This window comes from Pleurodeles waltl, chromosome 4_2, assembly GCF_031143425.1.
Source record: "Pleurodeles waltl isolate 20211129_DDA chromosome 4_2, aPleWal1.hap1.20221129, whole genome shotgun sequence".
Taxonomy (NCBI): domain Eukaryota; kingdom Metazoa; phylum Chordata; class Amphibia; order Caudata; family Salamandridae; genus Pleurodeles; species Pleurodeles waltl.
In genome coordinates, this window is record NC_090443.1 from 554,627,040 (window position 1) to 554,643,417 (window position 16,378).

The 16,378-nt window shown below is 43.5% G+C and overlaps 1 protein-coding gene across 3 annotated transcripts in view; it reads right to left on the reverse strand.

Moving 5' to 3' along the window:
• Positions 1 to 16,378, reverse strand: part of TDRD5 (tudor domain containing 5) — a 1,060,335-nt gene that overhangs the window by 853,909 nt on the left and 190,048 nt on the right. For all 3 annotated transcript variants that reach the window (XM_069232097.1, XM_069232096.1, XM_069232098.1), the window contains exon 4: positions 6,303 to 7,312. In XM_069232097.1, the coding sequence (XP_069088198.1) occupies positions 6,303 to 7,312 (1,010 nt within the window). The remainder of the gene's footprint in view (positions 1 to 6,302; positions 7,313 to 16,378) is intronic.

Genomic DNA, 16,378 nt, shown 5'->3' on the forward strand with positions numbered 1-16,378 from the left:
ACCCAGCTCCTGTGACTCTCACGTTAGACGCCAGTCTCTCCGGGTGGGGGGGCCTGGCTGGTTTCTGGAGCAGGTTCAGGGGTTCTGGTCTCTCTGGGAGTCTTGAAGGTCCTGTAATTGGAGAGAGTTACAGACTGTTCAGTTGTCACTGGTTCACTTTCAGGGGTTCTTGCAGAGGAAGGCAGTGCTGGTTCGGACAGACAACCTTGTCGCCAAGGCATACATCCACCGGCAGGGGGTTAAAAGGTCCCCACCTCTGATTCTGATTGCTCGGGCCGGTTTCTTGTGGGCTCAGGTTTGGGTTCTGTCCTTGCAGGCTCTGTATATTCGGGGTGTCTTTTGAGCAGGGGAATTCCATCCTCCAGGGACTTCTTCATGAATTCCTCTCTGTTCAATCTGTTGACACGGAGGTGGGGCCTTCCAGTGGTGGATCTGTTTGCTTCTCTAGGCAATGCGAAGGAAGGTAGGTTCTGTTTGCATGGTCGGTGTCCTCTGGCCTGGGCGGTGGACGGACTGACGTGACGCTGGCCTCGGGGTCTTCTTTATGCATTCTCTCCATTTCAGTTGATCAGGTCTTTCCTGGTGCGAGTCAAGTGGGAGGGAGCTCAAGTGATTTTGGTTGCTCCTCGTTGACCTCGGACGAATGGGTGCCCTTATCTGCTGCTGAAGTGCGAGCCGGAGTGGCTGCTTCTAGTACAGCCATCTCCTATGGTTTTTCTAAGCCTGTCTCTGGGCTTGTTGAGGCAGCTGCATTTGACGGCCTGGAGGTTGAACAGAAATGTCCAAAGGATAAGGGGGTTCCAGAGGCACTATCTGACATTTTGCAGGCCTCTCGGAAGTTGTCCACACTGCATTCGTATGCCAGGCATTGGAGAGTCTTTTCTTCTTGGTGTCTGGAGAAACAAGTGGCTCTTATGGTAGCCTCTCTGTTTTTGGCGATGCAGTTTCTGCAAGATGGGGCCAGCATGGGTTTGTCGGTGGCCACATTCCAGGTGCAATGGGCAGCGATTCAGGCATTTCCTGGTCCTTGTCAGAATTCGAAGGATGAGGGTGGACTGATGCAGATGGTTTTTCAGGGTCTCGGGAACCTGTTCCCTCAACTGGTGTGGTCTTTTCCTAGTTGGTATTGGATGCTTTGACTGGTCCTCCATTTGAACCTCAGGAGAGTGTTGATTTGTAGCTTTTGAACTTATGAAATCTGTTTTCTGGTGACCATTACATCTGCCAGACATTTGGGGGAGATAGGGGCTTTATCTTGTAAGTTCCCTTTCTGCAAGGTATTTCCAGATAGGATTGTACTGGTTCCAGTTCCGTCCTTGATCCCCCAATTTCAATTCCGATTTCCATGTGAGTCAGGAGGTGATCCTCCCTGTCTTTTGTTGTGAGCCTTCCCCAGAAGAGGACCACAGATTTCATTGTTTGGATGTGAAGTGGCCTTTGCTGTGATACCTGAATGTTGTTAAGTCCTTCCATAAGGGAGAGTCTTTGTTAAGTTTGGCCTGGGGGGGGGGGAACATTCAACTGCAACTCTGAGTAAGTGGATATGGTCTTCTGTCCTGTTGGCAAATGAGGTGAAGGGTGTGCTTCCTCCTCAAGGGATTTAGAGGCGGTCCACCAGTGGGATGGCAGCCACAGTGGCTGAATTGCAGGGGGCTTCAGTGGTGGAGATTTGCAGGGCTGTGACTTGTTCTACTCCCTCTACCTTTGTCCGCCACTATCGAATTTCTGAGTTGGAATGTTTAGATACTGTGTTAGGTCACAGGGTTTTGTCCTCTATGAAGGAATAGAGGGGCTTCTGTGTCTGTTCCATGATTAAAGTTTTCGTGATAGCAAATAAAACAGAACTGACATCTGAGTTGCAATGTCATTGGTGTTTAAGGAAGGAGAGGGAGGGACCGTAGGTAATGCTCCCATTACTTAATGATAAAGGCATTACTCCTATTCCTACACCCTCGCCTTCCTTACAGTCCCCTCCCGCCCTCCTGGCACGAGATATTTGAGTTTCTGGATTGTTTACGTACAGGAGGGGGAAGTGGTGGGGGTTGTTTTATATTGGGAAGGGAGGGGTGTAGAGGAGGCAAGGGGCCTGACTGGTGTTTAAGGAAGGCGAGGGAGTAGGACTAGGAGTAATGCCATTATCGGTAAGTAATGGAAGCATTAGCACAGGAAAAAAGAATGTCCTAGGTATAAACGGATAAAAAAATCCAGTAAGATCTTGCAGTTTGGGACAAACTGATAGGGAAGCTTTTGGAAACAGATGAAGACACTAACACACACAAAAACACTTAGAGTCAACTCTTAGAAGATTTAGAATCTTGGAGAACTGAAATAGACATGTAAAGATGTTGATGCAATATTGATGTAAAATGTGAAAAGATTTTTTTTAGCATTCTGTGAATTTACATATATCGCTACACAAAATAAACGAAATATGAGAATATAAAAATAAAATTCAGGGGTGTGTGGAATTTAATATAATATCTACTTGTCCATGGGACAGCCTGCTTCTTAAATCTACTTGTCCTGTAAAAGAAAATCAACTTGTCCCTTTGGTGCCAAGTAGCGTGCCGACAAATTATGGCAGCATTCTCATTATGTAAGAGCTCTGATAATAGCCTCTCTGATTATGCCAGGGATACTACTATAATAGGGTTTGAATACTTACAATTTCAATCCCTACTATGGCAATTTCCATATTTTGCCACCTTTCTGCAGATCTACATACTGGGGCTGGAGGAAGCAGTAAGCAATAGTTTCAGGGCCGAAATGCCATCGAGTCTGCAACCTACTAACTTGCATGTTTTATGGATTTTCACCACCTCTTTTCAAATCTTCTACCATACTGAGAAAGGTTGGCAATTTACTCCTGACAATGGCAGAAGTAGAAGTTCTTCCAGGGTTGGGGAAAAAAGTGGCTGGAGGAAAAGTGAACTTGTTTGCTTGTGCTAAAATACAGTTCACAAATATTTTGTAGAAGTGCGATTTCCTGATCACTTCTGTAAGTTATTGTGAATTAATGAAAGCCACTAATTCAAAAGACATATGCCATAAGTACACTTTTGTGACTTTCTTTAAGAATTGGGTCCCTAATTAGGTATGGCGTTAACAAATACATTTTGTTTTTATTAAACTTCTATTTCTCTCTATCAGCTGGCTTTATTGTGAGTGATCACATTCTGCTCTTTCACCAGGAGCATATTGGATCGGTTGGCTTTGTCAGTGCTTGTTTATTTTCAGGCCTCCCATATTTTTGTTGCAAATGGTTACACTGATTATCCATTAGGAATATTTTTGGGAAATACTAGCATGCATCAACACACTTTACTAAATGACGCTTCAAAGAAATAGCACCTAAAATTTCATAGTAGCAAAACTTTTGTTTCCTGCTTGCATTTTTTTCTTAGCATTTTATTTTGAAAGCTAAGAATCATTAAACTGGCTTACAAGCTTCTGAAAACATTTGCATCTAATCATAGAGCATTCTGGAAGCATTACACTTAGCCTCATATTGTTAAACTTTTCAAACATGTATGTCCATATGGACACACATATTACCTCAACTGCACACAGTTCCCTTCTCTATAAACTGACAGCCAAAGGGTTTGTGCTGCAGGGAGTTGGACCTACTTGTCCTAAGGACAAAATAAACATAAAAACTTGTTGCCCTTGACCCCAAACAATATGTCCTGGGCGTCGGCGCGATAGGAATTCCACATCCCCGATAAACAAAAAAACACGGCTTGCAGCATATGTGATGAAAGGTAGCACATTTAAGCAAGCAGTGCAAGTTACCTCCACTGACGGCAAACACGCCACAACCACAGCTTACTTGTCTCAAAGTATTATACAGCAAAGTGTTATTAGACTAAATAGGGTTGAACCCAGGATTTGGAACAACTGGCTTCACAGATATAAAGTCAATCTAAATGTAAAGCCTCCTTGAAATTGGCATTTGCCATGTGCTGTTTCAGCAGCAATAGAGGATCAATGAGGTGGCATTCAAGTGGATAACAGATGATGGGATTAAAAGGATGTAGAAGAACGCCATGGGTGTTAAAGAATATATTCACGGAAGAGTAATACAGAAAGTAAGAACTAGGATAATGAACAGTTGAGAAGAACATGGGGATCTGATATGCTTCTAAATGAGGATGATCTGGGTATTTTAAACAAACAAAACCTTGACAACCCTTGACAGGGCTCTTGTAGGATATAAGAGAAAGGAAACAAAAGAAGTATTAACAAGGGGAAGGGAATGAGCGATAAGGGACTGAAGCTGTGAGGAGAAACAATCAGTGCTTAATTTTTACTGTAGTAAGTGCAGGTGCCCAAAGCTTTGGTTAGAAGCCTGTGAACAGAGCTACAGAAGATCAGGGTGATGAATGCCAAGGCTGCATAGTTTTGATTCCACCTCATGTCTCTCTAATCCACCAACAGGCTCTCCTATACTCCTTATCTTAAGCTTTCAAGTTCCTTTTAACCCCAGCTTTCTCCCTTTACCACTGTTTTTCTGTCTTTCTCGTCATCCCTCTTTCCACCTTCTGTGTTTTTCTCTCTCTCGCTCTGGGTGAAAGTCCGATAAGATCAAATAAATGCCAGTCACCAAAAATAAGTGCTGGTAGGCCCCACCTGCAACCAACAGCTCAAGTTAAGCACTGGTGATGTCAGAGGTGGACCCTTTTCTTTTGCCTTTGCCTCGGGCTTTAATCAGGTTTGTGTGTAGTGAGCATATCCAGGCAGTACAGCTCTTTTGTATTTCATTTAAGTCATACAGTGGCCATGTACAGGTAAGTAAAACCATTTCATTTTGAAAGTGAAACAATTAGTACCCTCCAAAAGTAGACATGAGCATACTAGAGAAAAAACACAGAATCTTTTGAAAGCAAAAAATATTGAAGCGAGGAAAGCCCTAAACAAACTCAAGATCTGGACTTGAATAAAGTGAGATTCTAAGTTTATTGAAGGTCTAAAAGAACTTTTCTAGACTCTGAAATCACATTAAAAATGGGCTTCAAATACATTACCGTAGAGTAGAACCGTTCTCCAGTATTAGAGGCAACTCCAAAGGGTCTTTTGATTCTATTGGCTCTGTACAGAGGCTGAGGAGCCCACTCTCCAAAATCACAACAAATCAACTGTAGTGTGCAAACCTTATTGCAAGGTGAGCTATTTTTTTATGTTTATTTGTTGTCCATGAATGGGTGCCACCTGAATCCAGGTTTGGCTACTGACTGAATACAAATTTAAATAAATGTAAGGCCTTGTTTTGTATACAAAGCTCATAATGCAAGGACTGTCACTCCCTTCCAATCCAGACTCGTTCATGTTCTGACCAGAAACTTACACTCTTGCATGCTTCTCTTGTTGCTGCAACCAAATCCTATTGGCTATGACTTCATTTCATTACAATGAGAACTCAATTCTCTATAATTATACATAAGACTGAAAATTATCTATTGGCATAGCCATTCTGAATCCTCTACATTCAAAGCTCTTCCATCCTCCCTCAGCCTCTCCTTCCTCTTACACCTCCACCTACACCTTCTCCTGTCCCACTCTATGCTGCGGTCTCTCAGAAGCTATCTTTGTAGCATGAGCATGCCAGTAAAATCAACATCAGCATGTTAGCATCAAGTGCTGTCATTTTTTACCAAGGCGCTATTAAGCAAATGTTTGGGTTTGATATACAGGACCTTCAGATCACCTCTTTACTTGCTCATCGGTGTTATAACCCATCTATAACATCCACCTAGCACATACACACTGATTACAGCAGTTATCAGTTTAGGGATTGTTTATATTCATAGGCCCACACAGTTCAATTCTCTAGAATTATACATAAGACTGAAAATTATCTATTGGCATAGCCATTCTGAATCCTCTATTTTCAAAGCTCTTCCATCCTCCCTCAGCTTCTCCTTCCTCTTACACCTCCACCTCCACTTCTCCTGTCCCACTCTATGCTGCGGTCTCTCAGAAGCTATCTTTGTAGCATGAGCATGCCAGTAAAATCAACATCAGCATGTTGGCATCAAGTGCTGTCATTTTTTACCAAGGCGCTAAGCAAATGTTTGGGTTTGATATACAGGACCTTCCGATCACCTCTTTACTTGCTCATCAGTCTTATAACCCATCTATAACATCCACCTAGCACATACACACTGATTACAGCAGTTATCAGTTTAGGGATTGTTTATATTCATAAGCTCACAACAGTTCTCTACACCAATCAACCCCCCCTCTCATTTTGACCCCACCTAGTACCCAATGCTCTACCCTAACCCCTCTTTTGTAGAGCTCACCTGTTGCAATTTCCACACAAAGTATTCAGTAGTGCCTGTTGCCAGAGCATCAAACATCCCCATTTCGATCGATGCAGGCGACATCTGTTCATTACAATTAGGTGATGACTCTTGATTGAGAATCCTTTGAGGTGAGCTATGTCCATGCAAATAGGTGACATCCTCAAGCTTAAGGGTCCCTGCAGATGTTTCAAGGGTGACAGTCTCCTTTACTTGAATATCTGAAGTAGGCCTCCCTCCCGAAGGGTGGTGGGCCACCTCATATTTTGTGGTGACTGGGAGAGAGACTTCCACCTGTTGCAAAGTAGTGAACCTCTCCTGATCAATTCCATCAGTAAAGACCCCAGCTTGCTCATATTGTGCCAACTCTTGTTTCTTTATCTCTTGGGCCACGGTCTGACCCTGCAAAGAAGGGACACAAACAGATTTCCGATTCTCTATAGGTGACATTTGTCCCTGGATGTATGATACTGACCCCTCCTGTGATGTAGGAGGTGTCCTTTGTTCTTGGGAGGAAACCGTCATCACTTGGGTTTGGACGTCTTGAGGCAAAAGCACACTCTGTGGGTTCGAGATAACCACTGTTTTTTTGGCATCCAAAGAGGTCTGTATCTGCACACAGACTATCTCATGCTTTCTTGCACCAGATGGTGATGTCATCTCCTGCATAAAGGGTGATCCAGGAGAACCCTTATCTTGAGGGTACAGGGTCACTATTTCTTTTTGAGTGTCTGTGGGCAAAACTGTTTTCTGCGACTTGGGAGTCATTAAAGGTTTTTGAGTATCAGAAGAGGAGCGCACTCGAGTCTCTTCATTTTCATAAGTGCCAATTGACAAGGTATTTTCCTGTACGTACTGAGACATTAATCTACCCTGTGTTCCTGAAGGTACGTTCGACTTTTGCAAGTTTCTTGCTGTGCCAGGTTTCACGGGCACATTTTGGACAGCTGTTTGCTTCACAGGCAAGAGCGAAAAGGGTTGCCAGTACTGAACAGGTTTCGTCATCTTTCCTTAAAGAAAAAGATACATGTAAAAAAATCAGTACATGTCTCTCCTGATTGTACTTTTGAGAACAGTAATTACCCACTGGTCAGGAAATAACCAAAAACATTTTTGAATAAAATTCTGTAAAACGAATGTGTTTATAAGAACGTATTGAATGCAGTTATTGCTAGTTTCAATTAAACTGCCAAATTGGCTGTAACCAAAGAACATATGAACATTTAGGAAACCTACTAACCACAGCAACTAAGGTGCTTAGGTATTCAGTCCCTTTAGTCAAAAGCATGAAAGATTTAATATTACTGGATGGTTCAAGAGCTGTGGCAGGAAGCTCACACCCAATCTTGAGCTCATACTTATATTACCCTCCTCCCTTTAAGTAGTTTTACACAGAAACATGGCAGAGTATTGAGGAAGGTTTTTATTTACTATACTGAGCAATATGTGCTGACATTCACATTTAATATGTACTTAGGCAAAAAGGAAACAGTGAAGTCACTAGGGAGCTGGTGTATCATGAGAATATAAGTAACAATGGTTCCTACAGTCAAAGAACTATTTACAATTAAAGAGCAATTTATAACAAATAAAAAAGTAATAATAGAAAAATCAAATGAGACTTTCAATAACCAATAAACATTAAAAGAATTTCAGTGAGGTGTGAAAACGTGCTCAATGTCCAGGCAGTCATGATATTTATAAGTGTTTAAAGCAATGTGTGTATCACATTCGGGGTACATAAATGCGACCTGTAGATCACAGAATAAGTATAGTTACACGTCTTTCATTGCTGTCAACAGTGTTTTGATTCACTAGGAGTATGAGATCATCATCAAGACTCTAATTTAATGTAAGCCAAATTGTGAATGGAGGCTAAGTATTATTATTATTGGAGGATCTACAATCAACTCGACAGTCAGAGGTCCGTATGAATTTTGAATTCCCACGGAGATCATCAGTGCTGGCTAAGAGGGCAGGATGGCTTTTAGTAAGTAAAAGTACACTGACCCACAATAGGGTACCACTGACAGTGGTATTCTAACTAATCTTCCTTCGGAGATGCTGCCTGAATAGACAAAGAATGCTGTAGAATGCCAGTCTCTACATAGAAAACTATTTCCAGACCAACAACTGACCCCACTCTTTCCAGTACCCTATCCTTATTCAGTGTAGTTTTGCTCACAAGCCATCCTGCTCTCCTAAGTAGGCGCGGATGATCTCAATGAGAATTCTTCCAAATCTTTCACTATCGATTATAGATGCTCCAATATTAAATTTCAACTCGTGTCCATTAAATCTCCTCTTTTAGCCATTCTGACTCACATTAGAGTCTTGATGATGATCCCATAATCCTACATGATCGAAATACCGTCAATAGCAATGACAGACCCCTATAAATATAATTGATCTGTAATACGGGCCACATTTATGTACCCCCAAGTGCGATACGCACATTGCTATAAGGGCTTGTAAATATCACAACTGCCTTAGCACCAAGAACATTTTCACACCTCACTGACGAACAAGTTACCTACCTTGGGTAGTTCCTTATTTGGTAGAGACTCTAGCTCAAGGCAGATTCCTTACCTTACAAGATTCTCTAGACGTCAGACATTTCCACAATAGAAGCATGGAGCCATTACAGAATGCTGACGGGCCAGTGTGCAGACACCTAGGACCTACAAAGGTCATCCTATGCAGACAAATCAGTTCACAGAACAGAAAGTAGGGGAGGATCGGTAAGGAATATGCGGCTAGAGACTTTACCAGTGTAATGCTACCTGTATTTAACCACCAGATCCATCATCTTGTGCTTAGCCTCAAACGTCGTCACATTGGAGGTGCAGGTATTTTGCCCAGCAAAGCTTGTTAACGTGTTTTTGCTTTTTTTCCACCAGGGAAGGGAACATAACATGGGGAGGAATACAGATAAGTATGTATTAGGCTGAGAATGTTTATGGTAGAACAGGGTACAGCTCAGTCTTGAAAATACACTGTGAGATCAGGCCAGTCTTTATAGTTTTTTTTTTCTTTCAAAACTGACCTGGTACGGCCAGCGCTTGAATTTCACAACCTTACTCAAAGGGAGGGGGGTTTCTAGAACCTTCCTCTTAAGTTTGTTTAAAGTATATAAGGTGGGGAAGCCTGACAACTGGGAGAAAAGGAACACATCTCTAGGGATGGACGCATAGCCCAGAGAGTAATCCTATTGGGGTTGTTCTCTTTTGTCTCGGTTGTCAAGGGTTCCACAACTTGAAGTTGGCAGACAAAGGATCATGTTGGATTCAAGCACCATGTTGATGCATTTTTAATTCTTTTATCTAGGTTTTCTGTGTGCGTGCATGAATACGTAGTCACTATATATATATATATTATATTCATTGTAGATGTATTGCATTTTCTTTGATTATTATTATTCCACGGCTGTGATTATTTTAAGAGTTGCACACGTGTTGCTCACGTTATTATCTTTGTGTAACCTGAGAAGTGCCGTAATAAATTAATTAATCAGCCTAAGAGTACTGCATTGTTTGCATTCCTTTCACTTCGTTTCCTCTGTCTGAAGAAAAGCAAAACAAATTGGCGTAGCCGGCAGCACAAGGGTTGAAAGGTAAAAAGTGTAAGATTTAAATGTTTGGCAAGAAGTCAAAAGCAGCTTCCCAAGCTGTTTCCCAGGTTTCACATGAGATTCCCGGGTGGGAGAAAGAACCTTAAGACCTTCTTGCAAACAAATGGTCTTCTGGTGGTGGTTTATGTGAGAGCTGGGACGGATGTCTTAGCGACGCTGAGCCCAAAAAATATTTTACTGTGTTCACAGAAAGTACCTTTAGAATGGGGATGTGATCTGTCTATTCTAGTCAGAAGAGGCTGGATCCTGTTATATGCTTATAGAAAAATGCATGAGAAATGTAGGAAGCTGGAACAAGAAAGCCAGCAAATAGAGAGGCAGCTAGTCGAAGCTTAAAATAATGTAACCATGTTCTCTTGTCAGATTAAGTTACTGCAAGATAAGGCCGATACTTAGCAGTCTGTCACCGAAAAAGCAGCTGTCAGTCGCTCAACACAGGTACCGGAAACAAAGGGGTAAAATCAATCAAAAGAAAGTTCATTTAGCCATTGCTAAAGCAGGGGTAGACTGGGACCCTGAAAAATGGGATTTGAATATTTGGGAATCTACAGATTTTTCAAATTCCAGCAACGAAGAAGTTAAAAAAGGTTGGTGCCAGATTCAGCCAGACAGCCGAAAGTGGTTTGCGCACAGCCAATACTTTCAACAAAAAATACTGGACACTCCACAAAATCCAGGAAATGCACTCCCTAGAAGATTACATCTAGCAAGAAGTCAATGATGTTATAGACAGATTCAACCAGAAATCTGGGGAAGCATTGCTTACGTGGATGGTGAGGTTGTTTGACATGGGTGCCTCTGGAGTGGCACTAGATGAGGGAGATTCAAGGAAGATTTGTACTCTTACACTGACCTCATAATACAAAAACAATTTAGAAGCCATGGGAATCAAGAAGCGACTAATTTGTTGCAATTGGCAGTTATGGGATGTAGTCAGAAATATCGTACTGAATCAGACTGGCCGACAAATGATTAGCTCTGGTACACGTTGATAGATGCTATGCAAAGAATTCAAGAATAAAGTATGAAAACTGCTATTCTCTTGGACAAAGCTCACAATTTGTTAGATGCTCCATTGACAATTTCAGTACGAAATAAAATTATTCACCCTGCTCCCGACCCCATAAGCAAACACCCGAAGGGAGACCACGTAGCACAGCTAGCACACACCTCTGTAAAAGAGACAAGTAAGGAAATTCTCCCAAATAACATTTGTCAGCTGGTATATGCCCCCGCCTTTACTTCCTGGGTTTCATGATCAATAGAATGTTGTTCTTGGCTGTGATGTCTGCTGCTTCTGGAGGATGATTTGGGGATTCTACCCACACCTTAGCACCAGGATTTTTGGCAGTTGAGCCAAAACCTCCCTCCCCACACATTGTAAGAAGGACTGGGGCAGTCCCCTTTTTCACTATTCCTGCGTACACTGGGATAATCACAACCTGCGCAATTATGTCTCCAGATTGTTTATCAAGTCAGTGTCTCCACTATTCAGGAGAATAATTTTGATTTCTCCTTGATAGGCTGCATAGAACACTCCTCTCAAGACCTGAATACCTCTGAGTGCCAACCCAGATCTTGCAGCTATCAATCAAAAATGATCTGGGGGAATCTGTATTACAACACCTGTTTCATAGAGTGCCATGTCTCTTGGTTTCAATGTGTAAGCTTTTATAGCATGTAGAACAAGACCTGCAGATTCTGGTGTGGCTCTTTAACCACTTCGCTGCCAGGCCTTTTCCCCCTCCTCGGCCAGGCCTTTTTTTGCCTATTTGGGGCAGTTCGCGCTTAGGCCCGCATAACATTTTGTCCACATAAGCTAACCAAGCCAAATTTGCGTCCTTTTTTTCCAACATCCTAGGGATTCTGGAGGTACCCAGACTTTGTGGGTTCCCCTGAAAGAGGCCAAGAAATTGGCCAAAATACAGGGAAAATTTTGTTTTTTTCAAAAAAATTGGAAAAAGTGGCTGCAGAAGAAGGCTTGTGGTTTTTCCCCTAAAAATGGCATCAACAAAGGGTTTGCGGTGCTAAACTCAGCAGCTTCCCAGCTTTCAGGAACAGGCAGACTTGAATCCGAAAACCCAATTTCTCAACACAATTTTGGCATTTTACTGGGGCATACCCCATTTGTGCAATTTTTTGTGCTTTCAGCCTCCTTCCAGTCAGTGACAGGAATGGTCATGAAACCAATGCTGGATCCCAGAAACCTAAACATTTCTGAAAAGTAGACAAAATTCTGAATTCAGCAAGGGGTCATTTGTGTAGATCCTACAAGGGTTTCCTACAGAAAATAACAGCTGAAAAAGAAAAATATTGAAATTGAGGTGAAAAAAACATCAATTTTTCTCTACTTTTTACTCTGTAACTTTTCCCTGCAATGTCAGATTATCGAAAGCAATATACCGTTACGTCTGCTGGACTCCTCTGGTTGCGGGGATATATAGGGTTTGTAGGTTCATCAAGAACCCGAGGAACCCAGAGCCAATAAATGAGCTGCACCCTGCAGTGCGTTTTCATTCTATACCGGGTATACAGTAATTCATTTGCTGAAATATAAGGAGTAAAAAATAGCTATCAAGAAAACCTTTGCATTTCCAAAAAGGGCACAAGATAAGGTGTTGAGGAGCAGTGGTTATTTGCACATCTCTGAATTCCGGGGTGACCATAGTAGCACGTGAATTACATGGAATTTCTCAAATAGATGTCTTTTTTACACACACCCCTATATTTGGAAGGAATAAATGTAGAGAAAGACAAGGGGCAATAACACTTGTTTTGCTATTCTATGTTCCCCCAAGTCTCCCGATAAAAATGATACCTCACTTGTTTGGGTAGGCCTAGCGCCCGCGACAGGATATGCCCCAAAACACAACGTGGACACATCACAGAAAACAGAGCTGTTTTTAGCAAAGTGACTACCTGTAGATTTTGGCCTCTAGCTCAGCCGCCACCTAGGGAAACCTACCAAACCTGTGCATTTCTGAAAACAAGAGACCTAGGGGAATCCAAGGAGGGGTGACTTGTGTGGCTCGGACCAGGTTCTGTTACCCAGAATCCTTTGCAAACCTCAAAATTTGGCTAAAAAAACACATGTTCCTCACATTTCTGTGGCAGAAAGTTCTGGAATCTGAGAGGAGCCACAAATTTCCTTCCACCCAGCGTTCCCCCACGTCTCCCGATAAAAATGATACCTCACTTGTGTGGGTAGGCCTAGCGCCCGCGACAGGATATGCCCCAAAACACAACGTGGACATATCACAGAAAACAGAGCTGTTTTTAGCAAAGTGACTACCTGTAGATTTTGGCCTCTAGCTCAGCCACCACCTAGGGAAACCTACCAAACCTGTGCATTTCTGAAAACTAGAGACCTAGGGGAATCCAAGGAAGGGTGACTTGCGGGGCTCGGACCAGGTTCTGTTACCCAGAATCCTTTGCAAACCTCAAAATTTGGCTAAAAAAACACATGTCCCTCACATTTCTGTGGCAGAAAGTTCTGGAATCTGAGAGGAGCTACAAATTTCCTTCCACCCAGCGTTCCCCCAAGTCTCCCGATAAAAATGATACCTCACTTGCGTGGGTAGGCCTAGCGCCGGCGACAGGAAACACCCCAAAGCGCAACGTGGACACATCCTAAATTTTGGAAAAAAACAGAGGTGTTTTTTGCGAAGTGCCTACCTGTAGATTTTGGCCTCTAGCTCAGCCGGCACCTAGGGAAACCTACCAAACCTGTGCATTTCTGAAAACTAGAGACCTAGGGGAATCCAAGGAGGGGTGACTTGCAGGGCTCGGACCAGGTTCTGTTACCCAGAATCCTTTGCAAACCTCAAAATGTGGCTAAAAAAACACATGTCCCTCACATTTCTGTGGCAGAAAGTTCTGAAATCTGAGAGAAGCTACAAATTTCCTTCCACCCAGCGTTCCCCCAAGTCTCCCGATAAAAATGATACCTCACTTGCGTGGGTAGGCCTAGCGCCGGCGACAGGAAACACCCCAAAGCGCAACGTGGACACATCCTAAATTTTGGAAAAAAACAGAGGTGTTTTTTGCGAAGTGCCTACCTGTAGATTTTGGCCTCTAGCTCAGCCGGCACCTAGGGAAAGCTACCAAACCTGTGCATTTCTGAAAACTAGAGACCTAGGGGAATCCAAGGAGGGGTGACTTGCGGGGCTCGGACCAGGTTCTGTTACCCAGAATCCTTTGCAAACCTCAAAATTTGGCTAAAAATACACATGTTACTCACATTTCTGTGGCAGAAAGTTCTGGAATCTGAGAGGAGCCACAAATTTCCTTCCACCTAGCGTTCCCCCACGTCTCCCGATAAAAATGATACCTCACTTGTGTGGGTAGGCCTAGCGCCCGCGACAGGATATGCCCCAAAACACAACATGGACATATCACAGAAAACAGAGCTGTTTTTAGCAAAGTGACTACCTGTAGATTTTGGCCTCTAGCTCAGCAGCCACCTAGGGAAACCTACCAAACCTATGCATTTCTGAAAACTAGAGACCTAGGGGGATCCAAGGAGGGGTGACTTGCGGGGCTCGGACCAGGTTCTGTTACCCAGAATCCTTTGCAAACCTCAAAATTTGGCTAAAAAAACACATGTTCCTCAAATTTCTGTGGCAGAAAGTTCTGGAATCTGAGAGGAGCCACAAATTTCCTTCCACCCAGCGTTCCCCCACGTCTCCCGATAAAAATGATACCTCACTTGTGTGGGTAGGCCTAGCGCCCGCGACAGGATATGCCCCAAAACACAACGTGGACATATCACAGAAAACAGAGCTGTTTTTAGCAAAGTGACTACCTGTAGATTTTGGCCTCTAGCTCAGCCGCCACCTAGGGAAACCTACCAAACCTATGCATTTCTGAAAACTAGAGACCTAGGGGAATCCAAGGAGGGGTGACTTGTGTGGCTCGGACCAGGTTCTGTTACCCAGAATCCTTTGCAAACCTCAAAATTTGGCTAAAAAAACACATGTTCCTCACATTTCTGTGGCAGAAAGTTCTGGAATCTGAGAGGAGCCACAAATTTCCTTCCACCCAGCGTTCCCCCACGTCTCCCGATAAAAATGATACCTCACTTGTGTGGGTAGGCCTAGCGCCCGCGACAGGATATGCCCCAAAACACAACGTGGACATATCACAGAAAACAGAGCTGTTTTTAGCAAAGTGACTACCTGTAGATTTTGGCCTCTAGCTCAGCCACCACCTAGGGAAACCTACCAAACCTGTGCATTTCTGAAAACTAGAGACCTAGGGGAATCCAAGGAGGGGTGACTTGCAGGGCTCGGACCAGGTTCTGTTACCCAGAATCCTTTGCAAACCTCAAAATTTGGCTAAAAAAACACATGTCCCTCACATTTCTGTGGCAGAAAGTTCTGGAATCTGAGAGGAGCTACAAATTTCCTTCCACCCAGCGTTCCCCCAAGTCTCCCGATAAAAATGATACCTCACTTGCGTGGGTAGGCCTAGCGCCGGCGACAGGAAACACCCCAAAGCGCAACGTGGACACATCCTAAATTTTTGAAAAAAACAGAGGTGTTTTTTGCGAAGTGCCTACCTGTAGATTTTGGCCTCTAGCTCAGCCGGCACCTAGGGAAAGCTACCAAACCTGTGCATTTCTGAAAACTAGAGACCTAGGGGAATCCAAGGAGGGGTGACTTGCGGGGCTCGGACCAGGTTCTGTTACCCAGAATCCTTTGCAAACCTCAAAATTTGGCTAAAAATACACATGTTACTCACATTTCTGTGGCAGAAAGTTCTGGAATCTGAGAGGAGCCACAAATTTCCTTCTACCCAGCGTTCCCCCAAGTCTCCCGATAAAAATGATACATCACTTGTGTGGGTAGGACTAGCGCCCACGAAAGGAAAGGGCCCAAAACACAACGTGGACACATCACATTTTTTTATAAAAAGCAGTGCCTACCTGTGGATTTTGGCCTGTAGCTCAGCCGACACCTGAGGAAACCTAGCAAACCAGTGCATTTTTGAAAACTAGAAACCCAGGGGAATCCAAGATGGGGTGACTTGCGGGGCTCAGACCAGGTTATGTTACCCAGAATCCTTTGCAAACATCAAAATTTGGCCCAAAAAACACTTTTTCCTCTCATTTCGGTGACAGAAAGTTCTGGAATCTGAGAGGAGCCACAAATTTCCTTCCACCCAGCGTTCCCCTAAGTCTCTCGATAAAAATGGTACATCACTTCTGTGGGTAGGCCTAGCGCCCACAAAAGGAAATGGCCCAAAACACAACGTGGACACAACATATTTTTTCACAGAAAACAGAGGTGTTTTTTGCAAGGTGCCTACCTGTGGTGTTTGGCCTGTAGCTCAGCCGGCCCCAGGGGGGGGGGGCAGAAATGGCCTAAAATAAATTTGCCCCCCCAACCCCCACCCTCCCCCGCCGGGAGCGACCCTTGCCTACGGGGTCGCTCCCCCTGCGTGA